At 34.8% G+C, this 24,832-nt stretch overlaps 1 protein-coding gene across 4 annotated transcripts in view; it reads left to right on the top strand.

Annotated features, from left to right (window-relative positions):
* Window positions 1-24,832, top strand: part of LOC136039540 (lipase maturation factor 2-like) — a 68,142-nt gene that overhangs the window by 17,230 nt on the left and 26,080 nt on the right. For all 4 annotated transcript variants that reach the window (XM_065723361.1, XM_065723364.1, XM_065723362.1 and 1 more), the window contains 5 exons: window positions 3,009-3,116; window positions 6,213-6,397; window positions 9,347-9,525; window positions 12,696-12,930; window positions 22,428-22,600. In XM_065723361.1, coding sequence (XP_065579433.1) covers window positions 3,009-3,116; window positions 6,213-6,397; window positions 9,347-9,525; window positions 12,696-12,930; window positions 22,428-22,600 — 880 coding nt within the window. The remainder of the gene's footprint in view (window positions 1-3,008; window positions 3,117-6,212; window positions 6,398-9,346; window positions 9,526-12,695; window positions 12,931-22,427; window positions 22,601-24,832) is intronic.

Below are 24,832 nucleotides of genomic sequence, written 5' to 3'. Positions count from 1 at the left end.
ACAGAAGAAAAAAAAAGAGGAACCAAATTTCCTGATACATCCATAGCTAAAGTAGAATTGCTACACTATTCTTATTGCGTAGTGGTTAAAGCAGTGAATGTAAGGTGCGCAAACCTCAGACATATCCTCGGGGAGAGGGGATCAGAAAATAATGAATAAATTTAAATAGTGAACAATTATTGGTGAATGATTTACTCATTCTCACAGTTCAATGTTCGTATTGGTTGCGAGTTTAAAGTGCACTGTTGTTTTTTAAGTCTTTTTTTTGTCCTCTTTGTTTATTGACCCTGAAATTGGATTTCTTATCTTTTTAGCTTATGACAGCGATTCTTTTAAATAAATATTTTATCTTAGAATGTCTAATGCATCAAAATATATTTTTTGGCATGCAGATGATAGCTTCTTGAATTCCCTGTATCCCACCCCTTCTCTCAATATCCCTTTTCTGGTTTGTTTGAAATTATTTTTCCTATACAATCCGTTTCCTAACCATAATCTTCAAATTTAACAATTCTATTAATGTTTTACCATTTAGGACAGGCACATGCACATGGATGGTGGCTTATGGGCTCTTACCATCCATCAAAATCTATATAAATAATTTTATTGTAATTTATTCATTTTTAAATATAATTTGCTAGTTTCGGTGTAGATTTTTGAAGAGAGAGAGACAGAGAGAGTGAGAGAGAGAGAGAGAGAGAGAGAGAGAGAGAGAGAGAGAGATTTATTAAACCAAGAAAAAACATTAGTATTAACAGCCACCCCAAGAAGTAAAAAGCTTGTCCAAGGGGGTGGCAATTATTATTATAAAAAAAAATATAGGATTAGATAAATTATAAAAGAACCAACACAAATCGTCATAGAAAAGGCAGTGTGGTCATGGAAAAAAAAATATCAACGTCTTATATATCGGAATGACAGGCCAACTTTAGAATCAGCAACATTTCTTTTGCTATTAGAAGAACAAAAGGATAAATTTAGCACCTATAAATTCACCATTATTTCATTTTTAATTAGAAGAATATCCAACGCAGTATTACAAAATTCAAAAACAGTTAGTGAACTTTTAAGTCAATGGATTGATAACTTGCTTTGACCTACAATTACCGCCTTTATTCAACGTAGAATTACAGAATTCAAAAACAGTTAGTGAACTTTTTAAGTCAATGGACCGGTAACTTGCTTTGACCCTGAAGTGATTATTTTGTTTAGTATAAATATAGTTTGTTTTAATTTTGATACTTTATTATCTCTACTGATGACGAGGACCGACTGTGTCATCGAAATATTTTGAGCCTTTGTTTTATATTTTTGTTTCACTGTTTAATAAAAGGACCTGTCCCTATTTGCAACTTTTATTTATTTCAACACAAATCGCACGTCCTAATCGGCACCAAAGACCTTACAACAACAAAGATTGAACTTTTAAGGTTCAATCTTTTAGTGAATCTAAGGGAAATCTTTTAGTGATTTCTTTTAAATCTTTTAGTGAAATCAATCTTTTAGTGATTCTTAAGTGAACTTTTAAGGTTCAATCTTTTAGTGAATCTAAGGGAAATCTTTTAGTGATTTCTTTTAAATCTTTTAGTGAAATCAATCTTTTAGTGATTCTTAAGTGAACTTTTAAGGTTCAATCTTTTAGTGATTTTTTAAGTAAAAAAATCAATTTTTTTAGATCCCCTCTTTTAGTGTCAAATACCCTGACAGTGCTGAAAAGAGAAAAAATCTGCCTATAATAATACTAATTTTTTAATAATTTGGATGATATTAATAGTTACTTTTTATAGTTAATTTTGATATTAGTCATTGTTAATGATAATCTTCTTTAGTAAACGTCTTTATAATTGGCTTCATCAATATGAAAAAAATATTCAAAAAGCTAGTTAATTTTCTTAAAAGAGATACATTTTCTTTTTTTATGTTAGAACTAATTTTAGGTGATACGAAGAATCCTCATCTGACTGAGAAAAGAATTTTATCTTTTTTTTAGCTATGTATATTCTTTTGACTTACTTACCAGATCAAAAATTATCTGATATCTGCAAGGAATTGTTCAGTTTCAAAATACCTCTTTTTTAAATTTTGTTAAGTTCAGTCGTTCAGTTAATTTTGTTGAAGTTCAGAGTTTTCTTTGGCTATTGACCAAGTTTTTTGAAAATTTTATATACATATATATATATATATATATATATATATATATATATATATATATATATATATATATATATATATATATATATATATATATATATATATTTATATATATATATGTGTATATATATATATATATATATATATATATATATTGATATAGTCGCCTACGTATATTGACACCATATCAAAGGCTTACAGCAGTGTCCCGTATCTCTGGTTAGAATAAATAGCATGTTTAGTTTTGAAAATGTCTTTGAAAATTCAATTGTTCAATCTTAATCGAATTTAAACTCTTTATTCTGTACTGTTTTTTTGTGAGTTTTTAGCTCCTTCTGTATAACTCACAGTATATATGCATCCCAGAAGGTGGGGGTTGTCACCACATGTCGCAAAAGAGAAACTTGAAAACTAAAAAAAATGCTTGACGGTTGTTGTTGTTCACCTTATTCACTTTTTATGGATTTTAATTATCCAAAAGCCCCGACGTGTAAATCAATAATCCTAAATTAATTTTTCAAATATTCTTAAATATAAAAGTATGATCATTACCTTGTATATGGGGAAATTTCACAAAGGGTGGGGGGGGGGTGTCGGGTGAGAATTTTTCGCAAGGAAGAGGGGAATTTTTCGAATACTTTTAGATTTAAAAATAACATCGTTATCAATATCTGGAGGCGGGAGAGATTTGGGGAGCGTTGCCCTCAGAGGTGCATTTTTTGTGGGAGGGGGAATTATCTGGGGTGGGATGTTCTTAATTTTTAGTTTGCAGCAACGCGCGACGGGTAAGCTAAAGTTAAACGTTAAACGGGTAAGCTAAGTTAAACTAAATTTAAGTGTGTGTTTTTTTTTTGCAGTGTAAGCTGTTTTAGTACCCATTCACCCGGCATGACCACCATGACTGTATTGTGGATTTCGTATCTGTCGTTAGTCAATATAGGACAGACTTTTATGCGTTTTCAATGGTAATTTTTTTCTGTTATATTTTGGCTCTTATTTGGATGGATTTTTTTTATGATGTTGGAAAATAAACTGATAGACTAGTCGTTTTTAATGGCAGGAAGAATATACAAACGCATTGAAATCCAGCCCTCATAACTGAGACCAGTATCACTAGACAGGGTCGTACCCTTGATTTTTGTTTGAGGGGATGGTGGCTTAAAAAAAATTCTGGAGGGGTTTTACAAATAATAAGATAACTGGAAGGTTTCTGTTTGCAAAAATTTGTCTACACGTATTTTCGTTACTTCTGTACTAGCTGAATAATATTTTTCTCCGGAAGGGGGCAGGGGGTTCAAGCCGCCACCTCCCTGGATACAGCTGTGTCATTGGAATACGCATTAAGCCACATAGGTTTATTAAACAGTGAAAATTTGCTACTAGTGGGAGTCAAGCATGAATTGTGAAATCATCAGGTAAAACTTAAAACGCTAGTTTATCAAAATAGCATATCTGCAATATCTGGGAGCCGCTTGGGAGGGTTGAGAAAGGGACTTCAAATCTTGTCTCTTTTGAAGGGAGGAGGTTGAGGGGGGTGTGTAAAAATGCTTTTTTCTTTCTGCCTAAAACATTTTACCCTATGAATCCCTTTGAGGCTTTTTTCCCGTTTAAATGGCAAGGTATTCGAAAGCTATTATGTTTACCCAGGCAATTAAAATAGAGTATATGCAAAATCTCGAGAATGGTTTGAGGATCGAAGTGAAACTTTCAGCTAGTGCTGGGTTAATGTAAAGGAGATGTACAATTTTTTGCTCTGGGGAGGGGTAAATATTGTCGCTAAAATTGTTTTGTCAGAAATACCTGGCTCGAAAAATGGCTAAATATTTTTTTTCTGGAAAGCTTAGAACAATATCTGTAAGTCCCTGGGTCAAGAGAACCCCAATATAAAAAAAGCATCTAAGACCACAACAGCTGATAAGGAAATATAAACTGAAGAGAAGTCAACTAAAGAAACTAAAGAACAAAACAACAACAAGGATAATTTTCAGCCAGTGCATGCGAAATACGAAACGTAACAGATATTTTTGCGAAGACGTCCATCAAGCCGTCTTTAACGCCCCACGTTTTTGTTCTGTATTTTTAACCATTAAAGATTGCTTGGCCCAAATATTATTTCAAATATATAAACTGTTTTTTAATTTCCCTTTTTACTGGCTGAGAATTCTCCTTGCTATTGTTTTGCCCTGCTGAGGATCCTAGTGCACAGAAAAAAAATTAAAAAAGAATTCTCTTCGGCCCAACAATACAGCATAAAATTTTCAAATCTGCCAGGACTCATGTTATTGTGTTCAGCCCAGGTCAGAACAAGCTATTGGACTTCGAATGTTTGATTCAACGTCCAGTAAAGACAATGTTCTTCTGTTTGGCCCATAATTACATTCATTGGCTTTTTGGCGAGTTAGGTCCTTATGCAGAAACTGGAACTAAAAACTCATGCCTCCCTAAAATGGGCCTAATATTTGTTTATTCTCTGATACCCTTGAAAATAAAAAGGGCGTGCCATAGTGAAGTTAGACCTCAGTGAAGTCCAAACATTTTGACAAAAATTTGGTTGTATCTACACTTCAACCTGAAATATAACTAAAAAATGTTTTCTCTGACTAGCGGCAAATTAAAAGGCGTGTAGATTAAGCCGAAGGATTTCCCATTGGTTCAGAAAATGAAGAAAAACTAAGTTTAAAAAAATGACTACCTTAATTCGTGGTGTAAAAATATCCAATAATTTTTTTTTAATTCGCTTCAAACTTACAGGGCATGTAGATAGGGACAAGGGAATAGAGAAAGAAGACTTGAATTGCCTACTTGAATAACATTTTCAAGAATCGACTTGAAAATGTTATTGCAAGTAAACTAGACCTTAGACAACCTTAATGAGAGCAAAAAGGGGACCTTTATAGGAGTGAAAACAGTTGAAGGAAAATTTAATTGCATCGATCGATTCGTAGTGCAAAAGTTCGCAGTTTTTTCGCTGATCTGATTGTAACTTACTGGACAGGGAGAGACAAGTGAACTTTAATGAAAACATAAAAGTATACATGTGTGGTTGCATTGATTCGTGATCTTTTTTTGCTTCTCAAACAACAAGAAGGCCCACTTCTTTTTTTCGTTCAGTTTGCAACCTACTGGACACAGTTTACAAAGTGCTACACTTTGCACAACGAACATAAGGAGAGTATGTTTGGAAAAAGAGGTTGTATGGATTCATGCAAATAATTTCTTAGACCAGACTACTTTTCCATTTACAAAAATTTAAGAAAGAAAAAACGGGTTTGATTTAAATAAAGCAGTGCAAAAAAACGCACAAAAAAAAGCAACAAAAGTTTAAATTATAAAAAAATTCGAATATTTCGGCTCCACGTCCGGGAGTCTTTTTCAGCTGAAGAAATTAATGAAAAAAAGCACAAAAAATAAATTTTTTTTTGAAAATCAAACCATCTAAAAGAAAACGACAACCAACACACAAGAGAATTGGGTAATATTATTCTTGAAGATGATGAATGTACTGAAATTAGTAAAAAACAAAAGAATAGCCAGGGGCAAAGAGAGAAAAAACGGGTTTAATTTAAATAAAGCAGTGCAACAAACGCACAGAAGAACAGCAACAAATTTTTAAATCCGATTATTTCGGCTCCACATCAGGGAGTCTTTTTCAGCGGAAAAAAAATTTTAATAAAAAAAGCACGAAAAAAACAATTTAGGAAAAAAAAAAATAAAAATAAATTGATTAATGACATTTATAATGGGCAGAAGATTATTTTTCTCTGATAGTTTTGAAACTTTACGCGTAAGGGACCTTACTAAGACCATTATATTTTTTAGGAGAAATTTGCTGGTGCTGACTGATTTAGGGTTCTTTTTTATATTTATGATTCCCATTGACTACAATTGGCCCTCAAGTTGGTTATTTTCTTGTTCTGGTCATGTTCTCTGTTGTTTTTGACGAACTTTTCAATAAATGACATTGGAAGTTTCCAATTTTCTCTTTTTGGTCATTATCAAAATGTCATTCAGTAAGAATTCAATAATTCAATATTTAATGAGAACTTTGTGGTTTTTTTCAGGGACCAGTTACTGCTTGAAGTGGGCTTTCTGTCAATATTTGTAAGTCCTCTTTCCTCATCCAAATGGGCTGGACCAAGATCTATTATTGCAATGGAGCTTGTCAGATGGCTAATGTTTAGACTTATGTTTGCATCCGGAGTTGTAAAACTAACCAGTGGCTGTCCACTTTGGTGGAGTTTGAACGGTAAGAAAATTTTTTTTAAATAAAAATATATTTGTCCCTTGGATCCATTTAGGTCTATTCATACCTGAAAACCTGGACACATTTTTTGCCCCCCTGGACCCATTTTAGGTCCATTCATACCTGAAAACTAGGATTTACCAGGATTTAACAACAAAAAAAATGAAGAAGAAAGTCCTCTTTCCTCATCCAATGACCAAGATCGATAATTGCAATGGAGCCTGTCATGTGGCTAATTTTCAGTCTTATGTTTGCTTCAGGAGTTATAAAAGTAATTAGTGGCCGTACCTTCAGTTTGAACGGTTTTTCTACAATTAGCCGTGACTTGATGCCCACAACTATTCCATTTTAATTCAAAAATTTTTGAAGCCAAGACTTGGCTAATTGTAGAAAAAGCCAAGACGTCCAATTGAGTGAGAAGCAAACCTGGCAGGAATTCTCCCCTTATTAGGATTGTATAAAATGGAGGTTAGTTCATTTGTCAATAGATATGTCTAATCTATTATCCGTCCATGCATCATTGCTAGGGCAGTAGAACCAAGGTGAACTTTAGTGTATGATTTTTTTTTTTTTTAATAGTAGTTGTAGTTGTTAACAGATTATAAAAAGGAAATATGAGTGAAAAATCAGTAAATTTTTTTTTGGCTAAAACACACGGCACCAAATATCTTGAGAAGGTGTAGCTTTCCTTTTTAAGGTGTAGTAGTCTTTGGGAATAAGCATATTTTTAGTACAATGTTTGAATACTCGCAAATAAAAAGTGTTTTGAAATTTTCTATGTGGCAACGCTGATAAAAATTTGGTAATGCCTTAAGGACTTCATATCCTGGAATTGTGGTTTCCAGTTACAAACAGACTGAATTGGATTCAGGAACCAAAAACTGTTTTTTTTTTTTATGTCCTTAGCACTTTATAATAGCACTGTATATACTTTAATATATACTTACATATATACTTAGTATATATACTTAGCACTTTAAGGAAAAGGGCTAAATAGTATCGACTGAAAAGCCCGTCTGCTGATTAAGAAGAAGAAGAACTTTATTTGACGTTAGTTTGTCTGGGTGTCAACCCAAATTTTACGTGTGTTATATATTCAACGTATTGATTATAATATTCATTATATGACTACTTATTTTCATGTTCCGTTATTTTTTTTTTTTTTTTCTTACTGACTAAAGAAATCTAGACTGTCATTTTGTCATATCCGAGCCGAGTGGTTAGCGCTGTTCAGGCTGTCAGGTTCAATTCTTGGTGTCGTTGGTTCTTGGGTTTGGAACGGAAGTCAATGGCGTGATCCTTTAAGCTCAGCCGGAGTCGACCCAGCTGTAAATGGGTACTTGGGGAAATCTGGGGGAAAAACACGGGGAGCGTCGGATTACTTGCCCCCAACCATGCATAGCACTCCCGGCCGAAGGCATCGAATCAGGAGGTCGGTATCTGCGCAACGCAGACCCTTGCTCATCATGCAAAAAAGTTTGAGCATTTGGTCATATCGGAGAAATGTAGGTTCTTTTGTGTCGGTGTTTGGGGGAGGGGGTTGAAAAATTCCAAAAAAATTTCAGGTGCCCTTTTTTGCCATTACGGGCTTTCACCACCTGAATCCCGTACTTTTTGTGTTGCAGTTTAGCTTATGTTTTATGGAGACTATGATTATTGTTTTTAATAGGTTGAAACTTGAAAAAGTAGGAGTGAAAATCCCTTCATAGTGTATATAGAAAATTTGCGTTTGTTTTAAGTTTCTGTGTCGCTCTTTACATTCATCTAAAAAAAAATGGGCTGCTTTAATTGTTCAATTCCTGTTTTATCTATAGATGCAGTGCTTTTCAAACTTTACGCGGAGTGTTCTTAATGCCAATTTTTGAACCAGGATTTTTTTTCTAGATTAAAACTCATTTTGAGAGTTTGTACGCTGACTTAAGGGCTTGGCAGACGTAGTAATTTTAAATCTATTATTCAATATTTTATATTTGTTCAAATGCTATAATAATTATTTATTCAGTATTTGTTGCATATATTCAGTAAGCGCTTATTTTGCAAAAGTTTCAAACTAAGATTTCTTTCTAGTATATCGCTCAGTTTGATTGTTTTTTTAGGCTGACTTTTGGATTGAATGATTTTCTCAGTGTGATGGAATATTTTTAGTCTAAGATATGGGAAATTACTTACTAAATCACTCAATATGCTAATTGGTGACTTTGCCAAGCAAATTTTCTTCGTTTCATCGTTCAATTTTAAATGTTCTTCTTTTAAAAATTTAAAATTATTTGCCAAGAATACCCTACTTTCTGTGAAAAAAACAGCTTTTCATTTGCAAACATACCCTGGAGGAAAACGCGGTGTTTGTGTTGCCCCCATTATAAGTTTAAGAGTTGGGCTTTTTAAAATTGAATATTTTCAATGCTCGTTGGTGGAGATACTCTTTATAGAAGTTTAAGCTCATAGGCTTGATGACTTGTCTTCTCTTATTCCATTTTCATTCCGAAGTAATCTTTTGAACACTCCCGCAGGAGGCTTCCGCAGGAAACTGCTGTTGAATCAAAAGCTTAGTTCAAGAACCGTCCTAAACCTTAATTTAAGAGCCAATTTTTTCAATTCTTTTTACCTTCATTCCTTTCAATTACAAAAACACTCTTTGTTTCTGAAGAACCTAGGTATTCAGCGTCAATGTGTCTGTGTACTTTCTGTAAGTTGTTTTAAGCCATGTCGATAAATGAGATTTGGTCTAACTCAAAATATAATCCAGAACTTTTCATTCCAATTTTTCTTCCTTTTTCCTAGTGCCACTGGGTGCTACTATTCTTCTTTTGACGTTATAGTTTTTTATTCTTATGACGTTATACTCTTCTGACGTTATAATTTTTGTGTTCTTTTACTCTTGGCATTCTGGGGTGTTAGTGTCCTTATATTCTTTGAATTTTGACTTCTAACACTGGAATTATATATTTTTAGCATTGCCAGTTCACTACGAATCTCAGTGCCTTCCCACTCGTCCAGCATGGTGGTTGTATCAACTCCCCAAATGTGTTCATCAATTTTCTGTCATTATGACGTTTGTTATTGAGATAGCTTTACCATTCCTCTTTTATGCCCCATTTAAGCAACTAAGAAGGATCGCAGCATATGGTCAGGTAATTTTTGACCTCGAATACGCTTTGGCTAGTATAGAAAATATTTGCTCGTTTGAAAATTCGAGACTTTTATAAGTAACGATTAAACGAGACTTACGTCTTCGAGACTTTTTAAAAGTAGGAGGATGTGACATGTATTCTTCAGTCTAGGGGGCAATTTCGCTGTTTTTCAGTTTTTCAACGGAAATACCAAAACAGGTCATTTTTCGATGAAAATACTAAATAAAAGTATTCTTTTAAATCTTGATCCCCAACTGACCCTCCTGCGGGAATATGGGCTGGACTTATCGAACGCGATCGCTGAGTTTTTAAGAGAAGTAATCTAGAAACCAAAAGACTCTCAACTTTGAAAATTTTTGACGTTAGGTGGCGCGTGCCATGTGTGGTCGAAGGGAGTGTATTGTGGTGGATGCCGTATAAGAACATGTTGGATTCTTGTCAAAATCATGGTGATTGATGGTGGTGTTGTGGGAAGAGGTGTGGGTTTCAGAATTTGTTCCGTGATGTACCATGGTGCGAGCTTGCCAAGGATGGTGCAAAGAGGCCCTGCTACCCGTTTTAGGGAGTTATATACTAAATAATATAGTATAATATACTATAAAATAGTAATATAGTTATATGGTATATAACCCTTTTTGTGTATAATGTAAGAAAAAACATACAACGCACTTAAAATACACGTGAACAAATATATTAAGAATATAAAACTCATTACATCCTATCATACAACTGGTGCCGAATTAATCTGAACTCGTAAATATATTAAGAAATATATATTAAACAAATATATTAAGAATATAAAACTCATTACATCCTATCATACAACTGGTGCCGAATGAATCTGACCTCGTAGGAACTTGTACAAAGGTTCTAGTGGAGTCAAATCCAATTTGGGTTTGACAAATATTTTCCGAAACTGGGAAATATTTTGACACTTTTATCAAAATTTCTTCCAATATTTCTTCTAAATTTCTTCCAGTGCCAATATTTTGACACTTTTATCAAGTTTCTTCCAATATTTCTTCAATATTTCTTCTAAATTTCTTCCAGTGTCAATATTTTGGCACTTTTATCAAAAATTCTACACATTGATGTTATAACGGACGTTTTTTCTCTTTGAAAAACTAAGGCATCATTGAAAGATGAAATTCTTTAAAAAGTAAGTAGTAAATTGTAAAGAGTAAATAGTAAAAAGTTAATTTCTAGTTAACTTTAAAAAGCAAATTGTTGAGGCAGGTCTTTTTTATTTCTTATTTTTGCACATTAACCTAAACTTGTTATAAGATTTTTCCTTTTTTTTAAGCTTTTGATTCTTACGGATAAAAAGCATTTCATATGGAAAATTTGATTTTTGCTAGTTGCCATTGTTTTCCAATGTAGTATTTATGTAAATAGGCAAATGCATCTAAGTCTTAAGCGAAGGTTATTTTGTGGTGTGGGAGGGGGGATCAGAAGTACTAAACAAATATTTTAGGCGACTATAACTATTGATTTTTTTTTTCAAGAGAATGTCTCTATCGCCAACCCCTTTAGCACGCATGTTTGTGAATATAGCATTTTGTTGCTTCTTACAATATTTGATGGCTTTTTCCTCATTTTTTTAGCCCTTTTTCTGTAAATGTTAAAACCATTAGTATGGTCTGTCTCTAATATCCTCTTTTACTATTGTCTTGATAATCGTGTCTGCTGTAAGATAATTTATGATTTAAATGTAAAGTAATAACAATAATATACTGCTTAAATAAGGCTAATAAGCCTCCAAAATATTAAAATGAAAATAATACTGATTTTTCTTTAGCTGGAAACTCCTTTTCAAATCATACATCTCTTCGAAACTTTTGAATGTCAAGTATTTCCCAATATATTATTGCGCCTAATTGGTTTTGAATGTTCAAATCATGGGAGATACGTCAACCTCAGGTGGTAAATAGTCCCATGTATGCATAATAGAATTTTGCTGAGTCAAGCACACGCTTAGGCAGTTTTTAGGGGAGCAGAGGGGGAATTCGCTATGGGCGGAAAATTTCAAATAAATAATCTAACGTTTATAGTGATTTTGTATTTTTTTTTAAATAAAGTAGAGGGCACAGTTGGCAAGTAAATATAAGCAAATTGAATCCGAAATATTCATTTTTTAATCCATTTTTTCCTTGAAAATAAAAGTAAGTAGACCAGATTTAATGAATTTTTAATGTTTTTCTTGTGATATTTTTTATTCAAACCTGTTTGTACTTTACAGAGTGTAGAGATAATTAATAACTTTGCAGAGCCTATAGTAAGAAAAGTCAAATTTAATTAATGGAAAACTTGTTAATAAACGAAATCTTTTTAAAATTTGGGCAATTTTTGGGAGACAGGGAAAAGGGGTGGTAATCAAGATTTTGCTCAGGGCGCAAGAGCCATTTACGCCACTGAACGTCCGGTACCTTTATGGAATCTCTCATCGTTGATTTTAAGTTTGCCCTCGTAAGTTGTCAAAGTTGATTATTTAATCTGCAGGCATATCATATGTTCCATGACATATCTTGTATATTTCAATCAAATCACCACGTATGAAGTGGTCGAAAAATCAAAAAATTAATATAAATAACGACGAAGACCACAGTGTAATTATTCTAGTGAAAATGTAAAATTTCGGCTTTTTGTAGATGAGGTATTGACAACTATACAGTAAAGTTCGACGCTGTCTTTTATATGCTCAGTTAGGAGATATAATTTTTATTAAAATTATTCGTCTTTCTGTGGATGATTTCCCCCTTCTTCGAAAACGGGACTCATTTTCTCTGGCTCGTAACTTAAGACATAACAAATTTTACATATTTAGAATCAATATAAAACACAAATTCTTTCAGTGCATATATTGCTATCGAAATTCCTTTTTTAAGAGTTTTTTAAGAGTTACTTAAATACTACTTGTCTTTAAATAAGTTTAAACAAGTTTTGGTTGAACTTTACTTCTAGAACTGCTTTATTTTTTCGACTTTAATTTTAAAATCCCATTTTTTTTAAGTTTTTTTTATTTATTTATATGCGTAGTTTTGCTTAGGACGGCTTTTAGATATAGAGCCAGAATATTCTTACGGTTTAATCAAATTTCACTGTCCTAGGTAAACTCCCTGTTGTTTTACTTGTTTTGTTTTATTAAAAGAATTTAATTTTCTTTGTTCTAGGTTCTTCTTATGCTGATGATAATCATTACTGGAAATTATAATTTTTTCAATATCTTGACGATTGTTTTGGCATTATCGGTTGTTGATGAAGAATTATTCCTTCCAGTGAAACCACTTAGCGGGTGTAATCATGTTGGTCTAATCAGCGCAGTTTCTGTTGGGAGTTTAGGGATCATTGTTCATTATTTATTCCCGATGACTATTAGTGATGATTGGAGTGTCCAATTTGAAATTGGTGAGTTTTATTATTATTACTGTTCTTATAAAAGTGAGCTCGACAGCTTTTAATTTAATTTCTTCAAGAACTCGTGCTACCGCGTCCGGGGTAACTGACGGTATGAGACCAAGAATTGCAAATTGCGACAATGAAAATGATGATAATGATGATAATGTTGATAATGATGATATGGAAGGATCACTTCAGAGAAAAACTGAGCCCCACAATAACGCCCGATCCGAAAATCTTACTATCTTTCCCTCTACCGCAGTATCCAATAGACCCAAGCCCTCCTCCACTAAGAGATGAGGTACGCTCAGCAATAAAATCTCTAAAAATTAATAAAGCCCCAGGCCCGGATGGTATTCAGTCAGAACTATTAAAAGCAGGCCCAGAAGAACTGGTCGATATCTATCACAAAGTCATAACAAGTGCCTGGGAAACGGGCCACTTCCCCAGATCTTGGACGAAAGCCACCATCGTCCCCCTTTTTAAAAAGGGGGAAAAGGGCGACTGTAACAACTGCAGACCAATAAGTTTAACTAGCCAACCGGCGAAGATTCTTACAAAAATACTCCTTGACCGTCTGAAATCTCTGACAAACCATATCTTAGGGGAATACCAAGCATGCTTTTGAAAAGACCGCTCTACCATAGACCAGATTTTCTCCACTCGGCAAATGATGGAGAAGTATATCGAGTTTGTGAAAGAGCTGCTACTACTCTTCATTGATTTCAAGCAGGCTTTTGACTTGATATGGCGAGATGGATTATAGCACATCCCGCTACACTATGGAGTCCCTGAAAACATAGTAATCCTGAGAAGAGACATGTATTCACATTTCGTCAGCCAAGTCCAAACGCCCGAGGGATTGACAGAGGGGTTTCTGACATCGGCGGGCGTTCTTCAAGGTTGTCTCTTGTCACCCCACCTCTTTAACCTATTCCTCAACGCAGCGCTATCATTTGCCGAGACTGTTGACGGTGCAGAAATTGTAGGGAAGCTTATGGTAAATTGGCATACGCAGATGACATCGAAAACTACTCCGTTGTCCCCGCACCATCATGAACCGGGTCAGAAGCCAGCAACTCCATTGGCTTGGCCATATCCAGCGAATGTCGGCCAACCAGCTCCCAAAAATCACATTCGAAGGACGGGTTCACGGCACGCGCCCAGAGGCCGACCTCGTAAGAGATGGACCGACAACTTCCTGGCCAGTAACCTCCCCCAGCTACTTCGTCTAGCGCAAGATAGATCGACCTACCGTCGCCACATTCATCATCTGTTCAGAAGAGAAGAAGCCCCAATACAGCCACAAAGGCCGGACGGGACTTAAGTCAAGTCAAGTAAGTCATCCATGTAAAAAAAAACCTGTGTATATGCATAAAATAATCACAAGTCGCTTTGACCTACTAAGAGAAATTGAACCTTTTCAATGGCAAATATTCATGGCATAAAACCAACACTGAATGCACTACATTAAATCGTTTATAAATACAAAACTTAAGGATGCAATGGGATAAAGCGGAAGGATAAGACAAATCAATGTTAAAATGGGCTTATTTATAACAATTGTTATTATTGAAAGGATCTTTTAGAAAAAGATGGGAGAAGGGGATGATGATTAGGTGATGATTCCTTAATTTTTTACCGTAAAGTTGTTTGGTCCATTTCTGGCCTCCTCACACCCTTCTCCCTCCGAACAAACATGTGTGGTCCTCTTGGTCAAAGCAATAACCCTTGAAAATTTCAGGCCAATCAAAAGAAAAAAAATAATAATTGTGGTCTTTCTGGGTCGCAGTTTTGAGGAAGAATTGTGTCCTGAAAGTAAAATTTTCTATTGTGTTTTCCTATAGTTTTCACTTGACTTGGTACTTGCTGTTTCGAACTCTTCAGATAAAAAAGCTAGTTGGCTCTTTTTGAAGTCCAATTTTCAGGTGAACGAATAATGTTGCTTTAAAAATGGGACTTCTTTTACCCGTAAGACTTTCAGATACGAGTTTTAATCCAATCAGAAAGAAGCATTGCCTGTTGCTAGCTTATTTCGTACTGTTTTGGAGATCAGTCATCCCTGTAGATTGAAGATACATATGCTCGGAGAGATTTTAAAAATTCATCTTATATGCTGTAAGGATGAGTCTGTGGAGCTTCATTACTATTTTAGGAGTACACTAAATGCGTTAAAATGTTAGAAAGCAGTCGCGGAAAATTGAAACATTAAAGATTATTGTTAGATGTACAGATTAATTTATAGCTATTCAGTACTTGTTGTATAGGCTATATAAAAAATACAATCATAAGAATCAGGTTATATTCTTTTTGTCGTTTTGTTAATAAGTTCTTATAAAAGTGATGATACCTATAAAATCTAGATAAATTGAAAATAATTTTGTATTTTTAGACTAAAATCCTTAACTATAATCCTTTTAAAGCTAAACTAAAATTTTTATTAAACTAAAATCCTTTTTGCCCCATTGACCCTTGTTAGTTCTATTTATAGTATAATTGAATACATCTACTAAACGGAATATACAACCCCCTGAACTACAATTTTGATAGAATCTCAGAATAGGTTGGGTATACAAGTTAGTTTCGCCACCTAGCGGGGTTAGGTGGCGAATGTGGTCAACGATTCTCAATAACGTAATACACTTGTCTCACTGCCTTTGACCATGGATTCCAGATACAGTCAAGCCAGAACCACCAGTTCCAAAAACTGGAAACTGGTGAGTCACAAATTTGAATTGCAAGCCGTAGGCAATTTTGGTTCTTGTTATTAAAAGTTCATTCAATTTTAGTTTTTTCTTCATAGATATAAATATAGACATTTTTATTTTCATCTTTATTTTTTTTTATTCTTTATCTCAATTTTTATTCTTTGAAGTATTGGCGATGTTGAGGTTGTGTCGTTTTGCTCCGTTTGTCGTTTTAATGATAATTAATATTAAACGATGAAAATAATATAAAACATTGAAAATATTAACATATAAATGAAATGTAAAAAAAAAAAAGGAAAAAAAAATGAGTAGCCTATAATGCGGGATATAAGAACGGTGATAACTAATAACTGAAAAGGGCTATAAATAATTTCGTCAAATAAGTTTCTATTTCTCAGAAGACATCTAACTAAAAACATTTTTGTATTCGCACCTAAAAGCTACGATTTTCTAAGATTATTATTTTTTTGGTTGTTTTAAAATTACGAAGTTTTTAGGGTAGTATCAAATTGTTGGTAGTGTTGCCAAGTTGAATCGTAAAGATAAATAAGCGAATTTATATTATTAGATACGACAAGCATTGATGCTTACCGCTATTCGTAATAATAAATAAATATATTTTTAGCTTATATTTTGCAGTTTTTTCACCATGTTTCTTTTTTTTACGTTTGACCCCCGCTTGCAGCAAAAGCTTGCTTTCATATAGGGGTATTTTTTGTTAGAAATTGAAGTATTGATTACTGATGCTTTCTTATTTTGTAAGATGCATCTTGGTGTGTAAAATTTCGCTTCTTCAAGTCAATTCAAATTGTTACTGTCCTTGGTGCTTTGAACTTCAGGTATATCTTCAGGACGTAAGTTATTGATGCCTATGCAGATATCACACTTCCGGGAAAAATACATGGGCTGACATGTTCCTCAATTACACTGGCTATCTAACAAAACTCACCCGCCAGCGCAATGTGATTGGATTGGATTGGATAATGCTCCGCCGGGCTTTGATTGGATTGGATAACGCTCCGCCCGTGCTTGGATTGGATAATACTTTACCCACGCAATGTCCTTAGGTATCGTCAAACTTCAGGAAGGCATCATCTGACCAGATGGCTTTTGAGGTTTACAGTAATTTTGATAAATTTATTGTTGAATAATGTCGATAATGTTTATTAGCTTCAGGGATATCTCCATGGCCTCTGAAAATGAAGTCATAGATAAGCTGGTTCTTAAGGACGTTTGGTAGTATAAATCTCATTTTGCGAGTCTGAGTTTCTGTTCACTGTCTCAAAGACAAATTACCATTAGCCAAATTTTCCCAGCACTACTGGGAACTTCTAAATTAATTTTGGTAAAAATTGATAGAAGATCTTAAATGAGTTAACAGCTCAATAAACTACCTAGAAACTAGTTTAAAACAAAGAACACCTATAATATCTTACTAATTATTAAGTAAATCACTGTCTATTCAATGTACATATAGCATAAATAATTTGCATCCCTTGTCAGCAAAAATTTCAATCAAAGCAGTTAGCACAACAGGAAACTTCCAAAACTGTCAAATTTTTCAGTGATGCTTCTTTTGAGCTGGTTTTAATGTTTTCAAAGCAGGTATGTTGGAGTATTTTGAGGGACTGCCCTTTCCCGAACTTGAAAAAGAAAATTCTGCTCTCTTCAAACAAAAAAGCAAAATACTTACTCAAGTCCCATCCATCCTTATGGGACATTTTGTGGCTGCTCCTTTCGAAATTTCATGGACCAGTGCTCGATATGTTCTTCGGTTAGGTGCAGTTCTGGATAGTTTGGTGATAGGATGCTGCCGATCAAATTTGTCAAACCATCTCTTACGAGGTCTTCCCCGTGGTCGACGCCCTTCAACGGTCCCTTCGAGCAAGATCTTGAGTAGTCGATTAGGGTCCATTCTCTTGAAGTGCCAAACCAGCGCAGTAGCTGTCTTCTAACTTTGCTTAGGATCTTGTCTGTTGATTTTAGTCGTCTACGGACTTCTTCGTTTGTGACATGGTCATTGTATTTAATCTTTACTATCTGGTGTAAGCATCTCATTTCGAATGCAAGGAGGGTGCACTCGTTTTCGGCTTTTATTGTCCATGTCTCACTCCCATAGAGATCTATGGGTATGATCAGGCTGTTGAAAAGGGGAGTTTTCAGACGGTTCGAAGGTGGCTGGACCTTCATAGATTTGTGAGTCTTCTGAAACTAGAGCTGACAAGGGCTACGCGGCGTTTAATGCTGGCAGTATGGCAATTATCAGCCTTTAATAGCCTGCCAAGATTAAGAAATCGGTCTTCTATTTCCACTTGCTCACCATCAATGGTTTCCTGGTCCTGGTATGATGTAAACATGACTTTAGTATTGTTTGCATTAATCTGCATCCCAAACGACTTCGTTGCTTAAGAGATGCTGTCTGCCTGTATTTGGAGATCTTGGGGTGCCGTAGCTAGCTGGTCGATATGATCAGCTTACGCTAGTTTATCGAGCAGGATCCCCCCTATTTTCGTCCGACACCCAGAAGGTGTCAGGGACAGGATGGCATGCAGGTATAAGTTGAACAGATGCGGGGATAGGATGCATCCCTATAGGACTCCAGTAGAAGAGCTCTCTTTTAAACTCGATGTAGTGTTCCATCAATTGGCGCACAGTAAAGATTTGGTCAATAGTAGATAATCGTCGATAACACGAGCGGTGGTTGCTTGTATTGTATGGAGGAGGATCTTAGTCAGGTCCATCAAGCTCAAGTCAGGCCTGGCCCATGAAGCTGATGGGCTGGTGATTTTCACACTCTTTTCGAGCCATTTTTGTGGATTGGGACTTTTGTGGCCTTACACCACTGTTGTGGGACATATTCAGTGGCCCAAGTGGCTGATATGTATGCTTTCTAATTATGTAAGTTTCATTTAATATGAATATCTCTAACTCTGGCACAAAACGAGAAATTAAATAGTTTTTCTAAGATTCCTGGGAAGTATGTTTCGGCTTTATTTTTCTGTTGTTTATTCTCATCTCTTGTCAAGGCCATACAAGTTATGGCAAAACCGCCCAATCAGTTCTGAATAGTTTTGCCACACAAACTAAAAAAGCTTGTAATGGGCGAGATAGTGTGATCTATTAAGATATCGAACAGTTCGTGGTAACGAACTGTAGTAAGTGGCGACCCGACTCAATAGTAACCAAAACTCTAAAAAATGGAATTTTGGAACCAATAGCTACATCAAAAGAATTGCATTTTAATGCTGATTTTAAATATATAAGTTTCATCAAGTTTAGTCTTACCCATCAAAAGTTACGAGCCTGAGAAAATTTGCGTTATTTTAGAAAATAGGGGGAAACACCCCCTAAAAGTCATAGAATCCTAAAGAAAATCACACCATCAGATTCAGCGTATCAGAGAACCCTACTGTAGAAGTTTCAAGCTCCTATCTACAAAAATGTGGAATTTTAAATTTTTTGCCAGAAGGCAGATCACGGATGCGTGTTTATTTGTTTGTTTTTTGTTTTTTTCCAGGGGTGATCGTATCGACCCAGTTGTCCTAGAATGTTACGAGAGGGCTCATTCTAACGGAAATGAAAAGTTCTAGTGCCCTTTTTAAGTGACCAAAAAAATTGGAGGGCACCTAGGCCCCCTCCCACGCTAATTATTTTCCCAAAGTCAACGGATCAAAATTCTGAGATAGCCATTTTATTCAGCGTAGTCGAAAAACCTTATAACTATGTCTTTGGGGACGACTTACTCCCCCACAGTCCCCGTGGGAGGGGTTACAAGTTCAAAACTTTGACCAGTGCTTACATATAGTAATGGTTATTGGGAAGTGTACAGGCGTTTTCAGGAAGATATTTTGGTTGGAGGCAGAGGTTGAGAAGACGGGGATATGCTGGGGGAACTTTCCATCGAGGGATTTAACATGGGGGAAGAAAATTTCCATGAAGGGAGCGCAGGATTTACTAGCATTACTTAAAAAAAAAACAATGAAAAAATAAACATGAAAAAGTTTTTTTTCAGCTGGAAGTAAGCAGCAGCATTAAAACTTAAAACGAACAGAAATTATTACCCATATGAGGGGCTCACCTCCTACTAATACCTCGCTCTTTACGCTAAAGTATTTTTAGTAATTTCAACTATTTATTCTGCGGCTTTTGTGATTCAGGGGTCATTCTTAATGAATTGGGACAAAATTTATGCTTTAGTGTAAAGAGCGAGGTACTGACGAGGGGGTTAACCCCCTTATATATGTAATACAAACATGAGAATACAAAAGTTCTTTACGTAAGCTAATTTATAAGTTACGTATATCTTTTACTTATAAAAAGATTCGTAAAAAATTAAAAGTTCTAGTTGCCTTTTTAACTAACCGAAAATCGGAGGGCAACTAGGCTTCCTCCCCCGCTCCTTTTTCTCAAAATCATTCGATCAAAATTATGAGAAAGCCATTTAGCCAAAAAAATAAATATACGAATTTCGTTTTAATTATTCCTCTGCGGAGAGCCAAAATCAAAACATGCATTGATTCAGAAACGTTCAGAAATTAAATATAAAAAAACAAGTTTTTTAAATGAAAGTAAGGAGTGACATTAAAACTTAAAGCGAACAGAAATTACTCCGTATATGAAAGGGGCTTTTCCTTCTCAACGCCCCGCTCTTTACGCTAAAGTTCTTTACTGTTTTAAAATGTAGAGTTAAGAGAAAGAGTCAAACTTTAGCGTAAAGAGCTGGGAGTTGAGAAGGAAAAGCCCCTTTCATATACGGAGTAATTTCTGTTCGTTTTAAGTTTTAATGTCGCTCCTTACTTTCATCTAAAAAACTTGTTTTTTTATTTAATCTCTTAATGGATCCATTCAGGGATCACTTATCGAAGCTTTACAAGTTATGACATGACCACCCAACCGGTTCTGAATATTTTCAGATTCTGACAAAATGAGAAATTAAATAGTTTTTCTAAGATTCGTGGGAAGTAGGTTTCGGCTTTATTTTTCTGTCGTTTATTCTCATCTCTTGTCAAGGCCATACAAGTTATGGCAAAACCGCCCAATCAGTTCTGAATAGTTTTGCCACACAAACTAAAAAAGCTTGTCATTGACGAGATAGGTGATCCATTGAGGTATATCTTAATAGATCCATTCAGGGATCTCTTATCAAAGCTATACAACTTATGACAAAGCCACCCAGTCTTGTCCAAAAGAAAAGAAAAGATTTTATTGGACGAGATTGGTTGATCCATTAACATATCAAACAGTCTTAATGCATTTCGCACACGGAGGAACGTTGAAAGTGTCGATAAAAAACGTAGTTGAATGCGTTAGGATATACCATTCCTAAGTTTTAACAAAAATGCTACTGTTTTGTTATGACAAGCATTGGTGTCCTCAAGAAGTGTAGCTGACCTACTACTACTAGTAACTCACTGCAGCACCAAGACACCTGAGGCCAACACAGCTACGCATGCTCTTCCTCCATCCAAATTTCTATTCAAAGCCTCCCTCTTTACACCCTCCCTGGAAGTTCCCATTTCTCTTAAGTCTATCTTTACGACATCTACCCACCCCAACGGCGGACGACCTGCTTTCCGTTTAGCCTTAGATGGTTGACCGAAAAGGACAATTTTGGGCAATCAGTCATCCTTCATCTGCAGAACGTGCCCTAGCCATTTCAACCTTTCTCTCATTATAGCCCTAGATTACGGGATTTAACCACAATTTTCTTACAGCCTACTGTTTGAAATACGGTCAGTCAGCCGGGTACCCAAAGAAATCCGTAGTTGGTTTATCTGGAAAGTATCCAGCAAATTTTCGTTTGTTTTTTGGAGCGACCATGCTGTAGAACCATGTTTGGCCACTGTCATCTCTATACCTTCCAATATTCTAATCTTAGTTCGCAGACTTATATTCCTGTTTTTTTTTCAAACTTTTTTCAACTGTGAAAAAAAACCTGAGCCTTGGCTATTCTACTTTAACATCTTCACTGCTCCCACTGTCAGAATGATCACTAGTCCCGCATAATGTCTCTTTGCTTGCCTTTCATGCTAGAATGCTCTGTCTTTACTGACTTCCTAGTTAAATTAAGCATCCCTTACGTTTTAATTCTGCTGAGCACCGCTGTATTGCTTATAGCGCATCTGTTGCTATTGCAGAAAATACAAGTCTTATTGCTGGCATTTTAAGTCCTCCCAAGTTTTTCATGTCCTTTGTGAGGAGACTTTTGACGGTATATTTGGTATTCTAAGGAGGAGAAGGGTGTCCGGTTCAGCAAAACTCCTCCTCCTTAGAATACAAAACACAAGAAACGAAACACTGGAACAAATATACTTTACAAAAATAACCATTTTGAAACATCCCTCCCCCTTCCGTGGAAGAACTCTCACAGATGACCATGATGATGTTGGACCTATGAAACATGTCCGACACTGCTTTACCAGCTGATACGCTTGCTCGAATGGCTTCCGGGTTTTTCTTGCTTTAAGAGGTTTTACTTTAAAAAAAAAGAAAGATTCTTTTATGGAATAAAAATAGGAAGTGTTATGGAGGAAGTTGAAAGTTACGTCTCGCATTATTGAGATAGTCGAGATCCTTGCTGTTCAGACCTTTCATGTAATGTATAGTCGTGTTCTAGAAATGTTGAATTATTTTTTATTTAATTCGTTTTATGTTTTTTAGTGTGTAAATTCTTTTTTCCTGAAATTTTTCTGGAATGAATTGCAATGTAATGCGATATAATATAATAGTTGCTAAATAATAATATAATAATGTTATTATATAACAATAGTAATAATATAATAATAGCTAATTTTTCAGGTTTTAGTTATTCACAATTTGTTGATTTTGTTTACTATGCAACAATAGCTTCTATTCTCCTTGGTGGATGCAGGGTAGTGTTGGCTATTTGGAAGCAAATCTTTGAGTACTCAAGCTATGGCAGGAATTTCATCTTTTCAGTTTTCGCAATGCTGCTTTTTCTGCTTAGTCTTGTAAGTATTTGTTTATTATTTATCTCAATCTGTCAATTTATTCATTCTGAAAAAAATTGTCTTACTAGTGCCACGGGCGTATCCAGGATTTTTGTTCGGGGATGGGGGACATTACAAAACATCGAATATTTGTTTATGTATTTTTATTACTTTTTAAGTTTTTAACCAATATTTCAGGGGGGGACTCAAAACCGATGACATCCCCTCTGAATATGCCCTTGACTTGTACCATTAAGGATTATTAGGCCCAAGAAGCTTAGCTTGTTGGGGGACTCAGTTTTTACAATGCTTTTTTGCTTATTTTTTATTTAATTTCTTTGTTTAGTCTTGTAATTTTTTTTTATTATTATATCTGTCAATCAATCAATTTATTCATTTTTAAAGAAAAAAATTACCAGCAGCAAGGGCGTATCCAAGACCTTTTTTCAGGGGAACATTACAGAACTCATCAAAATTTTGTTTATATGCTTTTTTATTACTTTTTAAGAATTGAACCAATATTTCTGGGGGGGGGGCTCAAAACCGGTGACATCCTCTCTGAATATGGCTAACGCTACTAAGGATTATTTGGCAATTTCTGAATTTAATTTATGTTTATTTCATATTGATGTTAACTATTATGATTTATATTTGTATTAATTATTATATTAATAACTATTTTCATATTATTATGAATTATATTTATGTCTCTGAAGTATAATTTTGAATAATTTTTTGATGGTATGATGTGTGGACGGGACTTAAGTAATGTGTGTGAAGCTGCTATATACTTTTTCACGGCAAAATCCAGATACTATGTTGGGCCTCGTGAGCTATTACCAAGTGTTGTAGGATCTGTGGTGAATGTCCCTGAGTGGAAATAATTGGATTTTTAGGGATTATTGTGGAATTTATTCATTACCAATTAATGCAATTCTGTCTTTGCATGCTTTCAATTAAAAAAAGGGAAGTTCTTGAATAAAAAGCAAGGAGCGATGTTGAAAAATAATTTCAATCATTTTAAAAGGAATTTTACCGCGAAGGATAAATTCATGCTTAAAATGTAAAGAAAAATCCATAAATAGGTGCAGTGTTCTTGGCCCCTTAAACTTTTCTCGAGACTAGAGTTTCATTTGTGCTTCGCTAAAAAAAAAAAACAAAAAAAAAAAAAAAAAAAAAAAAAAAAAAAAAAAAAAAAAAAATTGAATAACGGAGTCAATTCGCGAAAATATTGGGGGAAGGCAAAATATATTTGAAAATCTACGTAACGGTTTTTTCTTCGATTTTTTCAAGAACTTACAAAAAAGGGATTATTCGGAATTTACCTTAAGTTTTGTCAGCTTTTTTAAAATAATAGTTAAAAATTTTTTAGTACAGCTCAAGCCTACAGAAAAAATTTGTTTTCGATATCAGTAAGCTTCTAAAAATTGGTAAAATGATTAAAATAAAATTTAAGCCTTCCAGAAAGTATTGAGTCGTACAGCTACTCGTATTAATATTCCTACTGCACAGTGCTCCTATAATAACTATTCCTTTCGTGACTCATCCCACCGCTACTACTCATATCATGAGTAGACCGAAGGTGACTTCTTTTACGATGCCTACTATGACTACCCCTACCCCTTAAAGTTACGTTTCTACAAACAAATATCTAGCTGGAAAAATATCCATTTGTTGCCGATTCAGAACAGAAATATTTGTAGGGGTTATTCCTAATCCCTACAAAGACTGATGTGGCCACAACCACTTCTGCTATTACTACTCCCACCACAGCTACCACTTTAGGATTTTGAAGAAAGGGAGTTTATGATAAACAGAAGGATTTTGAGTATTTTTTTAGTTTTTTTTTTATTTATTATGATTTTAGTTTCACTGTGGAGGGGTGTCCTGTGACAGAGCGACACTCTGACAAAAAAAAAACGGCTATAGTGTTCTGATAGTGGTAATTGTAAAAAAAAAAAGAAAAAAAAAAGACGCAGAATCGAATATTGTAGACTCTGACTCATTTTGCAGTGAAGGAGCTACCAGAATAGAATTAGGTTGAATATGAGCTGCAGGATCTACAAAGGATGATGAAAAAGTTTCATTAAAAATAGCTGCCTTCCTTTTATCATCATCAACAGATTCACCAGTGACTGGATCCCTGAAGATCGTAGATGATTGATCATTGTTGTCCCTATTTACATACTTCCAGCACCTCTTTGGATAGCTTTGCAGGTAGCCAACGACTGATGACTACTGATTCAGTCTGTG

This window comes from Artemia franciscana, chromosome 19, assembly GCF_032884065.1.
Source record: "Artemia franciscana chromosome 19, ASM3288406v1, whole genome shotgun sequence".
In the NCBI taxonomy this organism is placed as follows: Eukaryota; Metazoa; Arthropoda; class Branchiopoda; order Anostraca; family Artemiidae; genus Artemia; species Artemia franciscana.
Note: the sequence above shows the minus strand (reverse complement) of the source record. Positions and strands in the feature narration are given on the sequence as shown.